This window comes from Oncorhynchus clarkii, chromosome 31 (genome assembly GCF_045791955.1).
Source record: "Oncorhynchus clarkii lewisi isolate Uvic-CL-2024 chromosome 31, UVic_Ocla_1.0, whole genome shotgun sequence".
NCBI classification, from domain to species: domain Eukaryota; kingdom Metazoa; phylum Chordata; class Actinopteri; order Salmoniformes; family Salmonidae; genus Oncorhynchus; species Oncorhynchus clarkii.
Genome location: NC_092177.1, coordinates 30100974 through 30118017, shown reverse-complemented (window position 1 = coordinate 30118017; position 17044 = coordinate 30100974). Strand labels below are relative to the sequence as shown.

At 42.8% G+C, this 17044-nt stretch overlaps 1 protein-coding gene across 4 annotated transcripts in view; it reads right to left on the bottom strand.

The window, feature by feature from the left end:
* Positions 1-11067: 11067 nt before the first annotated feature.
* The window catches only part of LOC139391153 (large ribosomal subunit protein uL11m-like), a 66715-nt gene continuing 60738 nt past the window's right edge, over positions 11068-17044 (bottom strand). The window contains exons 3-5 of one of the 4 annotated variants that reach the window (XR_011629566.1): positions 16242-16338; positions 13290-13450; positions 11068-11506 (exon numbers count right to left, since the gene is read on the bottom strand). Coding sequence is in view for 2 of the 4 variants with exons in the window: in XM_071138713.1 (XP_070994814.1) it covers positions 11367-11506 (140 nt within the window). In the remaining 2 variants the exon portion in view is untranslated. Of the gene's footprint in view, positions 11507-13289; positions 13451-13794; positions 13953-16241; positions 16339-17044 lie in introns of those variants that run through there. The other 3 variants (XR_011629567.1, XM_071138714.1, XM_071138713.1) reach the window with 3 other exon arrangements.

Genomic DNA, 17044 nt, shown 5'->3' with positions numbered 1-17044 from the left:
TTTTTTTGAAGGATTGTACACATTTGTACATTTGTATAAATACAACAGTCTGTACATATCAGAGACATTTCTATTGTTTAAGATGGACTGTATACATGATGATATATTGAAGAATGGACATTGTGGATCAGTGTTCTCTTGTGTTGCTGAAAAGTGTATTTGGTTGTCAAACAAATGCATTTATATTAAAGTGCACTTAAAGCGGTTGGATCTCTTTGTGTCGTCACTTCCTGTCCACCTCCTCCTCCTTCTACCTACTCTCATCATCATCCCCTCATCCCTCCCTCCCTCCTCTCTCCTCCCTCCCTCGCTCTCTCCTCCGTTTCTTCCCCTGGAGCGAGCTCCGCTCAGCAACAGCACTGACGCAACGATCTGACTCAGACTGACGCACATGCTCCACACCGAGGCTCTCACACACACAGGCACACACCACACACACACAGTTGGCCTCCCACTCAAGCAGGCATGTTCACTTTGACACACACATTCACACAGGGGCGGACTGGGACCAAAGATCGGCTCTGTCATTTCTAACACGCCAGCTGTTTTTCCACCTGACCCCCCCCCCCCCCCCCAAGCCACCAGGTATTTTGCGAAAAAATAAATGTATTAATAGTTAGACAGGCCTACAAGGCAAAACATTGACCAGCCCATCTGACATTTGTCTGAAATACCAGATGGCCAGCCCGCCCCTGCACACACACCCAATAGGAGCCCCTCCATCTTTACAAATAGCAGCAGATCACACTCACTCAATGTACCTGCTACTCTGAGAGCGTGCTGTGATGGTGTCAGACTCCATATATAGGCATTCCTGTGTCGAAGCTCTGATTCAAGCAGCCCCCTCTTTCCTCAGCCTCCGATTCAGATGGGAGGGGGGACTGGGGGAGCCAGAGAGAGAGAGAAAGAGAGAGAGAAGGGAGAGAGGGGGGAGAAAAAGAGAGCAAGAGAAGAGAGGAAGCCAAAACCAGAGAGAAAGAGGGACAGTCATGATGAATGTACTATCAATCACTGACTAGTACCCAATGAAAGCTCTGTGCTCTTCACATCATGGAGGGCACATTTTTGGTAAAATCACTAACGTTATATGAGTGATGGGCATTGCCATGTTACTGTGTAAATGCATCCTGCCGCCTCCTCAGGTCCCTCAAATCTAATTTCAAAAGCAGATCTGCAGGATAGGGTACAAATGTGAGGCCTTTAATATCTTATGTACTAAACCTTATATACTAAACCTGCCATACCAACATTTTGTTTCAGCACCAGACCAGTCACTGCAGTGAGCCACCTGGAGATGAGAGCAGCAGCGATAGAATAGATTGTAGCTCTCTTCTGTCATCTTGTGGCGAAGCAAAAGTAGTGCATATTCAAACACTTGGTACTCATTGGAAAAAAAAGAAATGTCCTCTCACTGTCAACTGCGTTTATTTTCAGCAAACTTAACATGTGTAAATATTTGTATGAACATAACAAGATTCAACAACTGAGACATAAACTGAACAAGTTCCACAGACATGTGACTAACAGAAATGGAATAATGTGTCCCTGAACAAAGGGTGGGTCAAAATCAAAAGTAACAGTCAGTATCTGGTGTGGCCACCAGCTGCATTAAGTACTGCAGTGCATCTCCTCCTCATGGACTGCACCAGATTTGTCAGTTCTTGCTGTGAGATGTTACCCCACTCTTCCACCAAGGCACCTGCAAGTTCCTGGACATGTCTGGGGGGGAATGACCCTAGCCCTCACTCTCCAATCCAACAGGTCCCAGACGTGCTCAACGGGATTGAGATCCGGGCTCTTCGCTGGCCATGGCAGAACACTGACATTCCTGTCTTGCATAGAATGAGCAGTATGGCTGGTGGCATTGTCATGCTGGAGGGTCTTGTCAGGATGAGCCTGCAGGAAGGGTACCACATGAGGGAGGTCTGCCACAGCGAGGACGATCAGCTGTCCGTCCTGTCTCCCTGTAGCACTGGCTTAGGCGTCTCACAGTACGGACATTGCAATTTATTGCCCTGGCCACATCTGCAGTCCTCATGTCTCCTTGCAGCATGCCTAAGGCACGTTCACGCAGATGAGCAGGGACCCTGGGCATCTTTCTTTTGGTGTTTTTCAGGGTCAGTAGAAAGACCTCTTTTGTGTCCTAAGTTTTCATAACTGTGACCTTAATTGCCTACCGTCTGTAAGCTGTTAGTGTCTTAACGACCGTTCCACAGGTGCATGTTCATTAATTGTTTATGGTTCATTGAACAAGCATGGGAAATAGTGTTTAAACCCTTTACAATGAATATCTGTGAAGTTATTGGGATTTTTACGAATTGTCATTGAAAGACACGGTCCTGGAAAAAGGACGTTTCTTTTCTTGCTTTGTTTACTTCCATGGGGCAGAGAGAAAAAATGCATTTATAAAGCTAATTCCTGCAATTCTACACATTTTGCCATGACTTACACCATGCTCATATTTGGTATCTTAATAGGATTCCCTTTACCTGTTGCGAAAGCAGCAGCTACTCTTCCTGGGGTCCACACAAAACATGAAACATGACATAATACAGAACATTAACAGATAAGAACTGCTCAAGGACTGAACTACATATATTTAAAATCAACGCGTATAGCCTACATGTCAATACATACACACAAAATATTTAGGTCAAATAAGGGAGAGCTATTGTTGCTTTAACTGTTTGTTTAACTCAGGTTTGCTGTTCACTTGAGAAACACAAAATGGAAGATAGTTTCATGCAATAATGGCTCTATATTATACTGTACACTTTCTTGAATTTGCTCTGGATTTGGGGACTGTGAAAAGACCCCTGGTGGCATGTCTATTGTCAGAGCATATTAATGGTTCTCATAAAAAGAGACGTAATACAGTCAGACTCTCCTCAACTCTTAGCCAAGAGAGACTGGCATGAATAGTACTTATATTAGCCCTCTGATTACAATGAACAGCAAGACGTACTGCTCTGTTCTGGGCCAGTTGCAGCTTAACTAGAGCTTTCTTTGCAGGACATGACCACATGACTGGACAATAATCAAGATTAGACAAAACTAGAGCCTGCAGGACTTGCTTTGTGGAGTGTGGTGTCAAAAAAGCAGAGCATCTCTTTATCATGGACAGACCTCTCCCCATATGTACAACCATTGAATCTACAGTGCTGTGAGAAAGTATTTGCCCCCTTCCTGATTTCTTATTTTTTTGCACATTTGTCACACTTAAGTGTTTCAGATCATCAAACAAATGTAAATATTACACAAAGATTACCCAAGTAAACACAAAATGCAGTTAAGTGATGATTTTATTTATTAAGGGAAAAAAGCTATCCAAACCTTCATGGCCCTATGTGAAAAAGTAATTGCCCCCTAAATCTAATAACTGGGTGTGCCACCCTCAGCAGCAACAACTTATGTGTCTTATCTCACCACCACTAATGAGATTGGTGTGCCGGATGCATGTTGCATCAGAGTTTCTCAAAGCGCCGGGGGCGTTGTGGACAGTGTGCACCTCATCTCTGCTGTCACATCCAACCTGGATCCATATTTGGTATTAATACAGACGAGAGCACTGGATCCAGCTTCACACCGTTTTGACATGACGATGGGTACAATGAGTTTCATAGTGCTTTCAAGACAACGGGGAGTTCTGAAAAATACAAGGTCAAATCATGACGTCAGTGATCTTCTGGTCGGAAAGTCTGAGCTCCAGAAAGAGGCCCGAGTTGGATGACCGTTCAAAATGATTTGGGAAGTAGGATTGGGAAGTACTGTAGGTCCCAAAGTGCTCTTCCAAGTGTTGGAGGTGAGCAGTCATCACTCGTGTGTTACACTTACAGATGCTCTTTTCTGTGATAAACATGCACAGCTGAGGGAAGGGGGCATGATTCGCTTACAGAAAACTTTTTCTCCAATAACAATTATTTCCCCTGAATCTACTGATTCGGTCACTCATCTGTAGAATATTTCTGCATTTCCCCTGCATGCTTGCGTACAGTTTCCCAAATATGTCTTGAGAGACATTTTCTTTTCATTACACAGAAAGTCAACCACGTTTTTTTTTACATCCATTGTGAAGGACAAAAGTTCCTCTCTCAATGCGAAAAATGTTTCCAACACTCCCCCTCGATAACCACCAAGCCTCAGTGTGAAATAGAACATCATCATGCTCTGATATCATATCTCCACATAGTTTAGTGAACAGGCGTGCGCACAGTGGATGTGGGTCGATGTGGTTTACAATCAAAGTTACCTGCTGCAGCATATCTGAGTTCTGTGCTCAGCTCTTTTGCCGCCAGTTGCTCTCGGTGTATCATACAATGTGTCCATATGGCAGAAGGAGACACATTCATAACTAGAGTGCAGAGACCTGCCTGCCGTCCTGCCATAGATATAGCCCCATCTGTGCAATAGCACACAATTCTATCCCATGGAATCGTTTTTTTGTCAATATAGCCACGCAGCACACTGAAACTCCCCTGTGCCATTTCAAATAATATCAAATCAAATTGTATTGGTCACATACACGTGTTTTGCAAATTTTATTGCGGGTGTAGCGAAATGCTCGTGCTTCTAGTTCCGACAGTGCAGCAATATCTAACAAGTAACATCTAACAATTTCACAACATATACCCAATACACATAAATCTAAGTAAAGGAATGGAATTAAGAATATATAAATATATGGATGAGCAAGAAGGCTGTTGTGTCTTCTTCACCACCCTGTCTGAGTGGGTGGACCACCCCGCTGTCTGTGTGGGTGGACCACCACGCTGTCTGTGTAGGTGGACCATTTCAGTTTGTCCGTGATGTGTACGCCGAGGAACTTAAAACATTCCACTTGCTCCATTGCTGTCCCGTCGATGTGGATAGTGGGGTGCTCCCTCTGCTGTTTCCTGAAGTCCACAATCATCTCCTTTGTTTTGTTGACGCTCCCAGAGCCCTCACCTCCTCCCCGTAGACTGTCTCGTCATTGTAGGTAATCAAGCATACTACTGTTGTGTCGTCTGCAAACTTGATGATTGAGTTGGAGGCGTGCATGGCCATGCAGCCATGGGTGAACAGGGAGTACAGGAGGGGGCTGTGCATGCACCCTTGTGTGGCCCAAGTGTTGAGGATCAGCGAAGTGGAGGTGTTGTTTCCTACATTCACCACCTGGGGGCGTCCCGTCAGGAATTCCAGGTCCCAATTGCACAGGGCGGGGTTCAGACCCAGGGCCTCAAGATTAATGATGAGCTTGGAGGGTACTATGGAGGGTTCATGCTCAGGAATCGTGAGACAGAACAATATGTCCTCGTGAATAGCTTCCCCTGACATGTATAGAGACAAAGGTCAATGCGTTGGCATCTCGGCCCTCACAGCCAACGTCCGTTTGGAGCGCATAAGCTGGGGAGAGTCGTTCAATCTGAGTTTCCTCTTGATTGCTAGCAATAGCATAAATTCTTTGTTTAACAGTGTTATCTGACAAAGTTATTGATGTGAATTTCTTTGCCCCTGCCTCCCCACACATTGTTTTCACCATATCAATTGTGACTGGTAATATCAGTCTCTGCAGTAGTGTGTGGTTTTCTAGCGTAGCGGGCCTAGCCATTCACCGTGGGCATCACTCGCTCTTAGGCTGAATTTTATCTTTCAGATATGAATAATTTGAATTTAGATTAAGGCTAACCACATTACAATGATTTTCAGATACAAAGATTATATTGTAATATATAAAACATTTGTAGTATACTCATCGAACCTGTTCACTCTATTGTTGTCAGTACTTGTCTACTCAAAAGCACAACTGTAGGTGCTCATACACAACAATACACGACTAGACTGTCTACAACTCAAACCCATCTCAATTGCCCATTATTGCCCCTGAGTGTAACAAAAGACATACCAGTCTACTGTACCCTTTTTTGTTTACAGATGAACATGAGTTGTACGATTTACACATCCACATGCTCAGTCTTCATGTTTTACACATCCTCATCTCTTCATGTTTTACACATCCACATGCTCAGTCTTCATGTTTTACACATCCACATGCTCAGTCTTCATGTTTTACACATCCACATGCTCAGTCTTCATGTTTTACACATCCTCATCTCTTCATGTTTTACACATCCACATGATCAGTCTTCATGTTTTACACATCCACATGCTCAGTCTTCATGTTTTACACATCCACATGCTCAGTCTTCATGTTTTACACATCCATGTTTTACACATCCACATCTCTTCATGTTTTACACATCCACATGATCAGTCTTCATGTTTTACACATCCACATGCTCAGTCTTCATGTTTTACACATCCTCATCTCTTCATGTTTTACACATCCACATGATCAGTCTTCATGTTTTACACATCCACATGCTCAGTCTTCATGTTTTCCACATGCTCAGTCTTCACATCCACACATGTTTTACACATCCACATGATCAGTCTTCATGTTTTACACATCCACATGCTCAGTCTTCATGTTTTACACATCCACATGCTCAGTCTTCATGTTTTACACACACATCATGATCAGTCATGTTTTACACATCAGTCTTCATGTTTTACACATCCACATGCTCAGCCTTCATGTTTTACACATCCACATGCTCAGTCTTCATGTTTTACACATCCACATGCTCAGTCTTCATGTTTTACACATCCACATGATCAGTCTTTATGTTTTACACATCCTCATGTTTTACACATCCTCAGTCTTCATGTTTTACACATCCACATGATCAGTCTTCATGTTCTATACATCCACATGATCAGTCTTCATGTTCTATACATCCTCATGATCAGTCTTTATGTCTTTCCAAGAGATGTGCAGGACCAACCAATATACCCGCTGTCAAAGCAGGGGGTAGTGAAGAACATCACCAAAGCCTGATAAACCAGCTGCCATTACCCAAAACAATAAGTTCACCAGATGAAGATCATTCTGGAACATTCAACCAACAACATCCATATTCAGTTAGACCGATGTTGTAGTATAATATAGAATGCCAAGTATGCTCACAACTGCATTGTGGTCTAGATATTGCTAGCTGTCGTACATATGTATATAATTGTTTCAAATATTTTTTACTAGTGTACTGACAAGTGACTAAATGATTCCAGCTGCATGGAGTTGGTGTATAATTTAAACTTGAATTTGTTGGCAAGTAAACAAGTTTCAATAAAACAGTAGATTAGTCTGTCAATATAGCAAATAAATAGACATGGCTTGTATTCAAGACAACGTTTAATTGCTCTGAAGATCGAGGTGAATTTACACAGCAGTACGGAGGAACAGTTATGGCACTGAATATACCAAACATTAGGAATATTAAGTTGCGTCCCTCTTGTTGGAGTGAACATGATGGCCCGTGTTGACTCCAATGCTTCTGTTGGAGGCTGAAAAACTCTGCAGCATTGCAGTTCTTGACACAAACCGGTGCGCTTGGCACCTACTACCATGTCCCATTCAAAGGCACGTCAGTCTTCTGTCTTGCCCATTCACCCTCTGAATGGCACACATACACAATCCATGTTTCTTAAAAATCCTTCTTTAACCTGTCTCCTCCCCTTCATCTACACTGATTGAAGTGTATTTTACAAGTGACATCAATAAGGGATCATAGCTTTCACCTGGTCAGTCTATGTCATGGAAAGAGCAGGTGTTCTTCATGTTTTGCACACTCAAGTGTATATACAGTAGAATCTAAATATACTACTAGTCAGTCATTCCTTTACCCTCAGCCATCATCATCATCAAAACACTTCTCCAGTTTTGCTCCTAATGAGAGACACAGAGGCTAGCTAACTAACTAGCTATAACGTTAGATTATAGTCACCGGAGGCTGCTGAGGGGAGGACAGCTCATAATAATGGCTGGAATGGAGTGAATGGAATGGTATTAACCACATGGATAACATGTTTGATGTGTTTGATACCATTCCATTGTTTCCGCTCCAGCCATTACTAAAAGCCCGTCCACCCCAATTAAAGTGCCACCTGCCGCCTGTGATTATAGTACATTTTAGGTATAGCAAACACAGCTACCTAGCTAGCTCGCTACATTTGGCTAGATTGGTTTGTAGTACTAGCAAGCAGGTAGGATGAAAACCGCTACGTTGACCATGATCCTTTGCTAGTTACAGCCACTTTCGTCATGATCCTTAGCGATTTATGGTGCCATTCAGCCAATGAGGTATATACATCCTGGATCGCTGATGCTATTTTTTGGCCAATGAGAGGTATTTGGCCATATTGGCACTCCTCAGAAAAGCAGTCCTCCATAAGAATGAATGGAATTATACAGTATTTCATTTAAATGTTTCAAGGACAAAATTACATATATTTAAGTATTTTGTTTTGTAGTGGGGACAGTAACGTTAGAACTTTCTAAAAAACTTGGAGCTCACATAATTTAATTTAAAAGTATGCTTTAAGGTGTCTGTAAGAGAATAAACATGGTAAAAAAAAAATGAGTAAGTGCATTTCTATAGTCGGCGCTATGACTGTTCAGTAGGATGACTGTTTTTTCCCCCCAGTCAGAGCTATTTATTTTCCCAAGTTCCCAGTTGTTTTGAATGCACTGAGGTCGGAAGTCTGAGATTTCCGAGTACCCAGTTGTTTAGAATGCGGCATCTATAGCGTCTGTGACAGCATGAGCAGCCATTGAGGCTCTCTCTTTTGAAGTAGTACATTTTATTCTTCACGACTGGCTGATCCCTCCTGATAATCCGGTTGGACATGACTCCAACAGGGTCACCAGGAGGGATCAACCAATAAAGTTGGAAGTCCCACCCATTTGACTACATTAAAATGGTGGAAGCCCTCAATGGCCTTGCCCATGCTAATATGACCTTTTTGGCCACTAGAGGCCTCTATCATTCTCTATGGCCCTTCACTTGTATCAGGCAAATTACATTTATAAGGATGGAATCATAAAGTAAATGTGTAAAGTTATAAAAACGAATTTAACTAGTTTTGCAATATATTTTACAGTAAAAGGATAAGTAGTAAATATTTGTTAATAAGAATTTTGCTAGGACTGCTGTGAAGGGTGAGCCTAATGGGAGGGATATGCAACCTGAAAACTAGCTGTTATAGGCAGAGGTTTGAAACTCTTTGTTATTGGTCTATTAACTTATACCACCGGGTGATGTCACCAGGAAGGCCAAAACTTCAATCCCCAAAACTAAATATTTTCTAACAGCCATAACACTAAAATGTAATTATCATTTTCACATTATTATTCCAACCTCATTGTGTGGAAATATACAGAGTATACAAAACATTACAAACACCTGCTCTTTCCATGACAGACTGACCAGGTGAAAGCTATGATCCCTTATTGATGTCACTTGTAAAATCCACTTCAATCAGTGTAGATGAAGGGGAGGAAACAGGTGTCATGACATTGGCCTGGGGGGTAGGTTTATGACGGTCATAAATACCTCTTCCCCCCTGTTTCCTCTCTCTACCCTACTGATGTGAAATTTGAAAACCCCTTGGTTAACATAGAGATTCTGGGAACATCAGAAGGTGGGGGGAAATAAACTATATTCTGGTAATCCGACCAATTGAACATATGGTACTTAATGAATATGATGTCAGTTCGGTTGTCATCTGAGACATTCTCATCAATGATAAGATGACAAACTCTACAGTGGAAAGTCTGCACATTGAAGTTATGGGATTCACATGGAATTGTTCAATTTATTTGTTTGAATATAAATTATTGGTGAAGAGATTAAATGTATTTTAATTCCTAATGAGAGATTTGGGTTTTCATAAGGTTAGGGCTCTGCTCAATCAGTGGCCCGCCCCTGTGAAGGGACATGGATTATAAAACTTTTCAAACACGCCCTCCTCTCCCTTCCTATATAAAGCCTTGACGACAATATAACCTTCTGTTCCGAGGATGTGAGGACGACGGTCCGATGTCAGAATGGTTCAGATAATAACTACAGAACGAAGCCAACATCAGCGTGAGCTTTGGTTGCGAATGGTATGAACTTTAAACTCTTATTTACTACAGAAGTGATACCTCCTAGCCGTTGAGTTAGCAACAGCAGCTGCAAACGAGGCTTAGGAAGGAACAGAGAGTATCTCGTCTATCACACAACGTTACTACAACGTATCCAAATGACCACCAGAGACATTCTTCAAAGGACAAAGGACTCGGTTTGGCAACACGGCCTCCCATCTACCACCAACCTACCGAAACGCAGCTCAGAGTAAATATTTATTGCATTTTCCTTTTCCAAATGGGCGGTAATTTAGAATGCATAAGATACTGTATTTACGATAGCACAGCTTCGCCCTTTGTTCCTCAGTCTTCCCGCTCTTTCACTCAAACCCAGCCCCTTTTCTTTTGTGTAACCTGTCATATCTGTCCGCCCGCTAGGGACGTTTTCCTTTATGACGTAATTTGTAATCAAGTTATGATTAGTTATGTGTAATTCTGTGTGATTAGTTAGGTATTTAGTAAATAAATAATTAAACCCAATTTTGTATTGCTGATTCAACTTGTTAGCCAGGGTTCGTGAAGATAACCAAGAATTTACAACTTTCAGATGAGACTGAATTAAGGTGACTATTAATATTGACTGCTATTGATGTAAAATATTACTAGGTCTTTAAGGATTTATTCGGAAGATAACAGCTCTATAAATATTATTTTGTGGTGCCCCGACTCTCTAGTTAATTACATTCACATGATTAGCTCAATCAGGTAATATTAATTACGGAGAAATTATTTTATAGAATAGCACATCAAATCACTTAATCGGGCAAAGCCAAAGACACAACACAGGTTAAAGAAGTACTTTTAAGCCTTAAGTGCCTTTGAACAGAGTATGGTAGTATGTGCCAGGCGCACCGGTTTGTGTCAACAACTGCAAACCTGCTGGTTTTTTTCATGCTCAACAGTTTCCTTTTGTATCAAGAATGGCCCACCACCCAAAGGACATCTTGACAACTGTGGGAAGCACTGGAGACATGGGCCATGTAACTCAATATTACCACTTCTCCTGGACCATTCAACCATTTTTTTATTTGATAGATGGCAAATGAAAGAAGATGCAGCAATTTTTATAACAAATTCCTTTAATACAGCTTGGTTTGATGCCAGTATTGAGAGATGAGATACATTCCTTAAATCATCTTCTGCACATTGTTTGTATTTAATAAACTCTAGAGAAAACATGAATCTCGTTGAGAAAATTGGCATAAAAACACACTCAACTACACTTAAAATCATACAAGTTTATTTTGCTAAGAAATACAGATCTACTGTAAATGACAGTTATGACAGAACGTGTGTATGTGAGTGGTATGTGTACAGTACAGGGTCAGTATAAATGCATATGTAGGATATGGGGGGGTCCTCATTTCTTCACTGACTCTGCTTCGGCTGCAGCCTCGGCTCTCAGCCTCTCCTTCTCCTCCAGGAAAGTGTTAGACTCCTCTGCCGATAAACTGAAGGTGGGATAAGAGGGAGGAAGGTAAGGCGAGACAGGGTGAGAGACTGGGAGAGAGAGAGAGAGGGGGGAAAATAAGACAAAAAGTGAATAAAGTGGCACAACTATTTTTTATCAACGATACAGTGGTCCTAACTGAATAGTGGTGCGTCACGACAGTACCATTTGCCAATGATGAGAATGGCACTTAATTACAGTCCGTTAACACATACACAACCATTCAAAAGTTTGGGGTCACTTAGAAATGTCCTTGTTTTCCATGAAAACATACATGAATAGGAATAGGAAATAATGAAAATGAATAGGAAATAGTCAAGACGTTGACAAGGTTATAAATAATGATTTTTAATTGAAATAATAATTGTGTCCTTCAAACTTTGCTTTCGTCAAAGAATACTCCATTTGCAGCAATTACAGCCTTGCAGACCTCCGGCATTCTAGTTGTCAATTTGTTGAGGTAATCTGAAGAGATTTCACCCCATGCTTCCTGAAGCACCTCTCAGATCCGGTGACTGTGCTGGCCACTACATTATAGACAGAATACCAGCTGACTGCTTCTTCCCTAAATAGACTTTGAATAGTTTGGATCTGTGCTTTGTGTCATTGTCCTGATGTAGGAGGAAATTGGCACCAATTAAGCGCCGTCCACAGGTTATGGCATGGCGTTGCAAAATGGAGTGATAGCCTTCCTTCTTCAAGATCCCTTTTACCCTGTACAAATCTCCCACTTTACCACCAAAGCACTGTATTACCACCAAAGCACTGCACCCCCAGACCATCACATTGACTCCACCATGCTTGACAGATGGCGTCAAGCACTCCTCCAGCATCTTTTCATTTTTTCTGCGTCTCACGAATGTTCTTCGTGATCCGAACACCTCAAACGTAGATTTGTCTGTCCATAACACTTTTTCCCAATCTTCCTCTGTCCAATGTCTGTGTTCTTTTTCCCCATCTTAAATCTTTTATTGGCCAGTCTGAGATATGGCTTTTTCTTTGCAACTCTGCCTAGAAGGCCAGCATCCCAGAGTCGCTTCTTCACTGTTGACGTTGAGACTGGTGTTTTGCGGGTACTATTTAACGAAGCTGCCAGTTGAGGACTTGTTAGGCGTCTGTTTCTCAAACTAGACACTAATGTACTTGTCCTTTTACTCAGTTGTGCACCGGGGCCTCCCACTCCTCTTTATTCTGGTTAGAGCCAGTTTGCGCTGTTCTGTGAAGGAGTAGTACACCACGCTGTATGAGATCTTCAGTTTCTTGCCAATTTCTAGCATGGAAAATACTCATTTCTCAGAACAAGAATAGACTGATGAGTTTCAGAAGAAAGGTCTTTGTTTCTGGTCATTTTGAGCCCGTAATCGAACCCACAAATGCTGATGCTCCAGATACTCAACTAGTCTAAAGGCAGCCAATATTATTGCTTCTTTAAAATCAGCAGAACAGTTTTCAGCTGTGCTAACATAATTGCAAAAGGGTTTTCTAATGACCCTTTAAAATTATCAACTTGGATTAGCTTACACAACGTGCCATTGGAACACGAGTGATGGTTGCTGATAATGGGCCTATGTAGATATTCCATTAAAAAAAAAGCAGTTTCCAGCTACAATAGTAATTTACAACATTAACAATGTCTACACTGTATTTCTGATCAATTATGTTATTTTAATGGACAAATGTTTTTGCTTTTCTTTTAAAAAACAAGGACATTTCTAAGAGACCACAAACGTTTGAACGGTAGTGTACCTGGGAGTACAACAGATAATGAGTTTTTCAATGCCAAGTATTGTTCCAATATTAATGACACTGGGCACTTTGAGACAAGGGTACAACTCGTTGACGATCTCAACGCCCAACGAGCGAGCCAAACCGATGATGCTCTTGACGACCGTCTCTAAGGAAGCATTCTGCATCTTCAAGGCCTCGTCCTGTGCCTTGACCTGAGCGATCTCATACACAGCCCTCCACAGACACCCTCTCGGCTGTCTCATAGCCTAGAGATGGAGAAAGAGATAAGAGTCCAAAGTGGAAATAGGATGAAGAAACCGAGGGGAGCGAAGGGTGGAAGAAAGAGAAAGGGTAAGGAGCAGAAAGGAGGGCAGAGTGTGGAGGAAAAAATGAGGAAGTGATCAAAGGGAGGAGCTGGCACAGAAGGAGGAAATCCATAATTCTCTTTCCTTAGCCCACCACTTTTCCCACTACCTTCCTCCTGCCTGTAATTGCCTGGCTTAAAGCCCCCCCCGATCATAAATATATCATCAATCAAAGAAGTCCAATCTCCGCCTCAACGCCCTGTGTGAGACGGCTGCAGACACCCGGCTACACCCAGAGATGGCCTCAGACACCCGGCTACAGAGATGGAGTGAGGGGGGGAAACCAGCCAACAATGTCCAAACCTTGCCGGTTTTACTGGCCCCCTTTCTGGATGCCAGCCACCTGCTTGAGGAAGTAAGACACTGTAGGTTGGCCGATCTTCAGGTCATACGTCCTGTCAGGCTGCAGTGAGAAAGAGTAAGACATGAAAGAGAGCTAGATCAAGAGAGTAGGGAAGAGAGTTCATTTTAGATGCGTTTTAATCCATCAATCAAGGTGTGATCAAAGTGGAACGGACGCTGTATGAAGTGGAAGTTGCTTTCACAGCCTCTGTTCTGCGTTAACTTGTCAATGGAATTATCTATCATCAGTGACCTCACAATGAAATGACACCATTTTTCTTTTATGAAATAGCCATTCGCTGGGATGGCCTAAATCTCCTGGCATCGATCTGGCGGACAATAGCAACATCTGAGAATTACTCTTGATTTAGGGATGGTGACTTTGTAAAATAGGAAGATTTGCTACTGTTCCTACCTTTTTTGTTGAACAGGATGAGTCAGAGACAGGGAGAAAGAAATGAAGGAACAATGAATACAAGACTAATCGAGGCTGCAAGGTTCCAACAGCCCTGTGGCATGCCAGTGAGAGAGACACTTGCACTATACTAGCTAAACCAAGTCTGGGCAATTAGGCCTGGCTTGCAGTCAGCGTTCCAAATCATCCCAAAGGTGTTTGATGGGGTTGAGGTCAGGGCTCTGTACAGGCCAGGCATTGTCATGCTGAAACAGGAAAGGGCCTTGCCCAAACTGTAGCCACATAGTTGGAAGCACAGAATTGTCTAGAATGTCATTGGATGCTGTAGCGTTAAGATTTCCCTTAACTGGAACTAAGGGACCTAGCCCAAACCATGAAAAACAGGCCAAGACCATCCTCCACCAAACTTTACAGTTGGCACTATGTATTGGGGCAAATAGTGTTCTCCTGGCATCCGCCAAACCCAGATTTGTCAGTCAGACTGCCAGATGGTAAAGCGTGATTCATCACACTAAAGAACGCGTTTCCACTGCTCCAGAGTCCATTGGCGGTGAGCTTTACACCATTCCTGCCGACGCTTGGCATTGCACATGGTGATCTTTGGCTTGTGCTCAGCCATGGATATCCATCATGAAGCTCCCGATGAACAGTTTTTGTGCTGACGTTGCTTCCAGAGGTAGTTTGGAACTCTGTGGTGAGAGTTGCAACCGAGGACAGACGATTTTTACGCGCTGTGCCTTTCAGCACTCGGAGGTCCCGTTCTGTGAGATGTGTGGCCTACCACTTCGCAGCTGAGCCGTTGCTGCTCCTAGACGTTTCCACGTCACAATAACAGCACTTACAGTTGACCGGGGCAGCTCTAGCAGGGCAAAAAAATTGACGAACTGACTTGTTGGAAAGGTGGCATCCTATGACAGTGCCACGTTGAAAGTCACTGAGCTCTTCAGTAAGGCCATTCTACTGCCTATGTTTGTCTATGGAGATTGCATGGCTCTGTGCTTGATTTTATACAACTGTCAGCAACGGGCGAAGCTGAAATATCCAAATCCACTAATTTGAAGAGGTGTCCAAATACTGGTGTATATATAGTGTATTATATAAAGCATGACAAACAATACTTAGTAGATAGACACGGCAAGGGAAATTCTACGAGCATTGCAGTAACCAAAAGGTTGGTGGATCGAATCCCCGAGCTGACAAGGTAAAAATCTGTCGCTCTGCCCCTGATCAAGGCAGTTAATACACGGTTCCCCGGGCGCCGAAGACGTGGATGTCGATTAAGGCAGCCCTCCGCACCTCTCTGATTTAAAGGGGTTGGGTTAAATGCGTTAAAACACATTTTAGTTGAATGCATTCGGTTGTACAACCGACTAGGTATCCCCCTTTATATACACAAAAGGACATTTGGGTAGTGAGGAGATGCTTGTAGTGACCAGCAGATGGAGCCCGTGAGTAAGAGCGAGGCTGCAGGTGGGTTGGACAAAGTTCTGAGTCTTTCTGTCAAAGTCAATGCCTATGGGGTTTACAAGGCTTAATCTGTTCCCTCATTAGATATTCCACATATGCACTGACATCAATGCATGTATAATTGGATAGAGGACTTTGAAAATGATTAACAAAAACACACTGCTGTATGAGATATGAAAAATTAATACCATATGAAAAAAAATCATAAAAGACACTTTACGATGATTCTATCCTCTTTACGATGATTCTATCCTCTTATACACGCAAAATTCTTGGAGACTTTTACGTCCCCCCGGAAAACGCTAGATTAATGAATGCAAACGGAAAAGCTTACTTCAGTGGAACAGTATGAATAATGGAGGTTCTTGGGTAATGGTATGCAGCCAGTGAAATCAGGCAGGATCTCTGAAAGGGTAAGCTGTAGGGGGCACGGCTGGGTACACTGAGTGAGTAGTATTTTTAACTCACCTTAACATGAATCTGGATGGGCAGAGGGATTCCCTTCCTTGAGCTCTTCTGTCTTCTCGTTGAAGTCCTAGCAGAACTGGCCAATAGGGATGCCCTTCTGATGGAGACAGAAGGAGAAAAGACAGAGACGAGTGAAATGTTTTAAAATGGATGAGGAGTCTGGACCTGCAAAAACATCCATCCGATTGTCACTCATAGTGGGTGCGGCTCGCTGCTGGAATACCAATAACTGCTGGGGTCTGTCAATCAATCACAGGGCTTTTCAGAGTGGGCTGAGTGTATGTGCACGCATGACCGCCCTGGGGAGTGAGAGCATTTGCAGGTGTGGGTGGTTGTGTGTGTGTCGTTGTTTCTGTAGTGCGTGTGTGGTTGTTTATGTCCGTCTGTCTGTTTTAAAGTGCACACGTGTGTGTGTGTGTGTGTGTGTGTGTGTGTGTGTGTGTGTGTGTGTGTCAGGGGGGTATGACAGAAGCCATGTGCGTGGCTGCTGAGTGGGAGACCTGAGATGAATGAGCCTGGCGTTTCCAGTGCCTGCCAGGCCAACCAGAGCGGAAGCTAAATGGATGGGTGACATTAAGTCAACACGCGCCACTGGCATTCCCTTCTCTTGTCAAGCCTACCTCCACACACCCATAGCACAATAAGCCAATTCTCAGAGTTGCATTGGGAGGCAATGACTAATCAGCAATCTAATTACTGCCGTTTAAATTTCAACTGACCTTCAACAGCCATCTTTCCCCTAAGGCAACAAGCACGCTTTGATTGAAATGTTTCTCTCAGAATAAGCAAAGAGCGAGAAACAG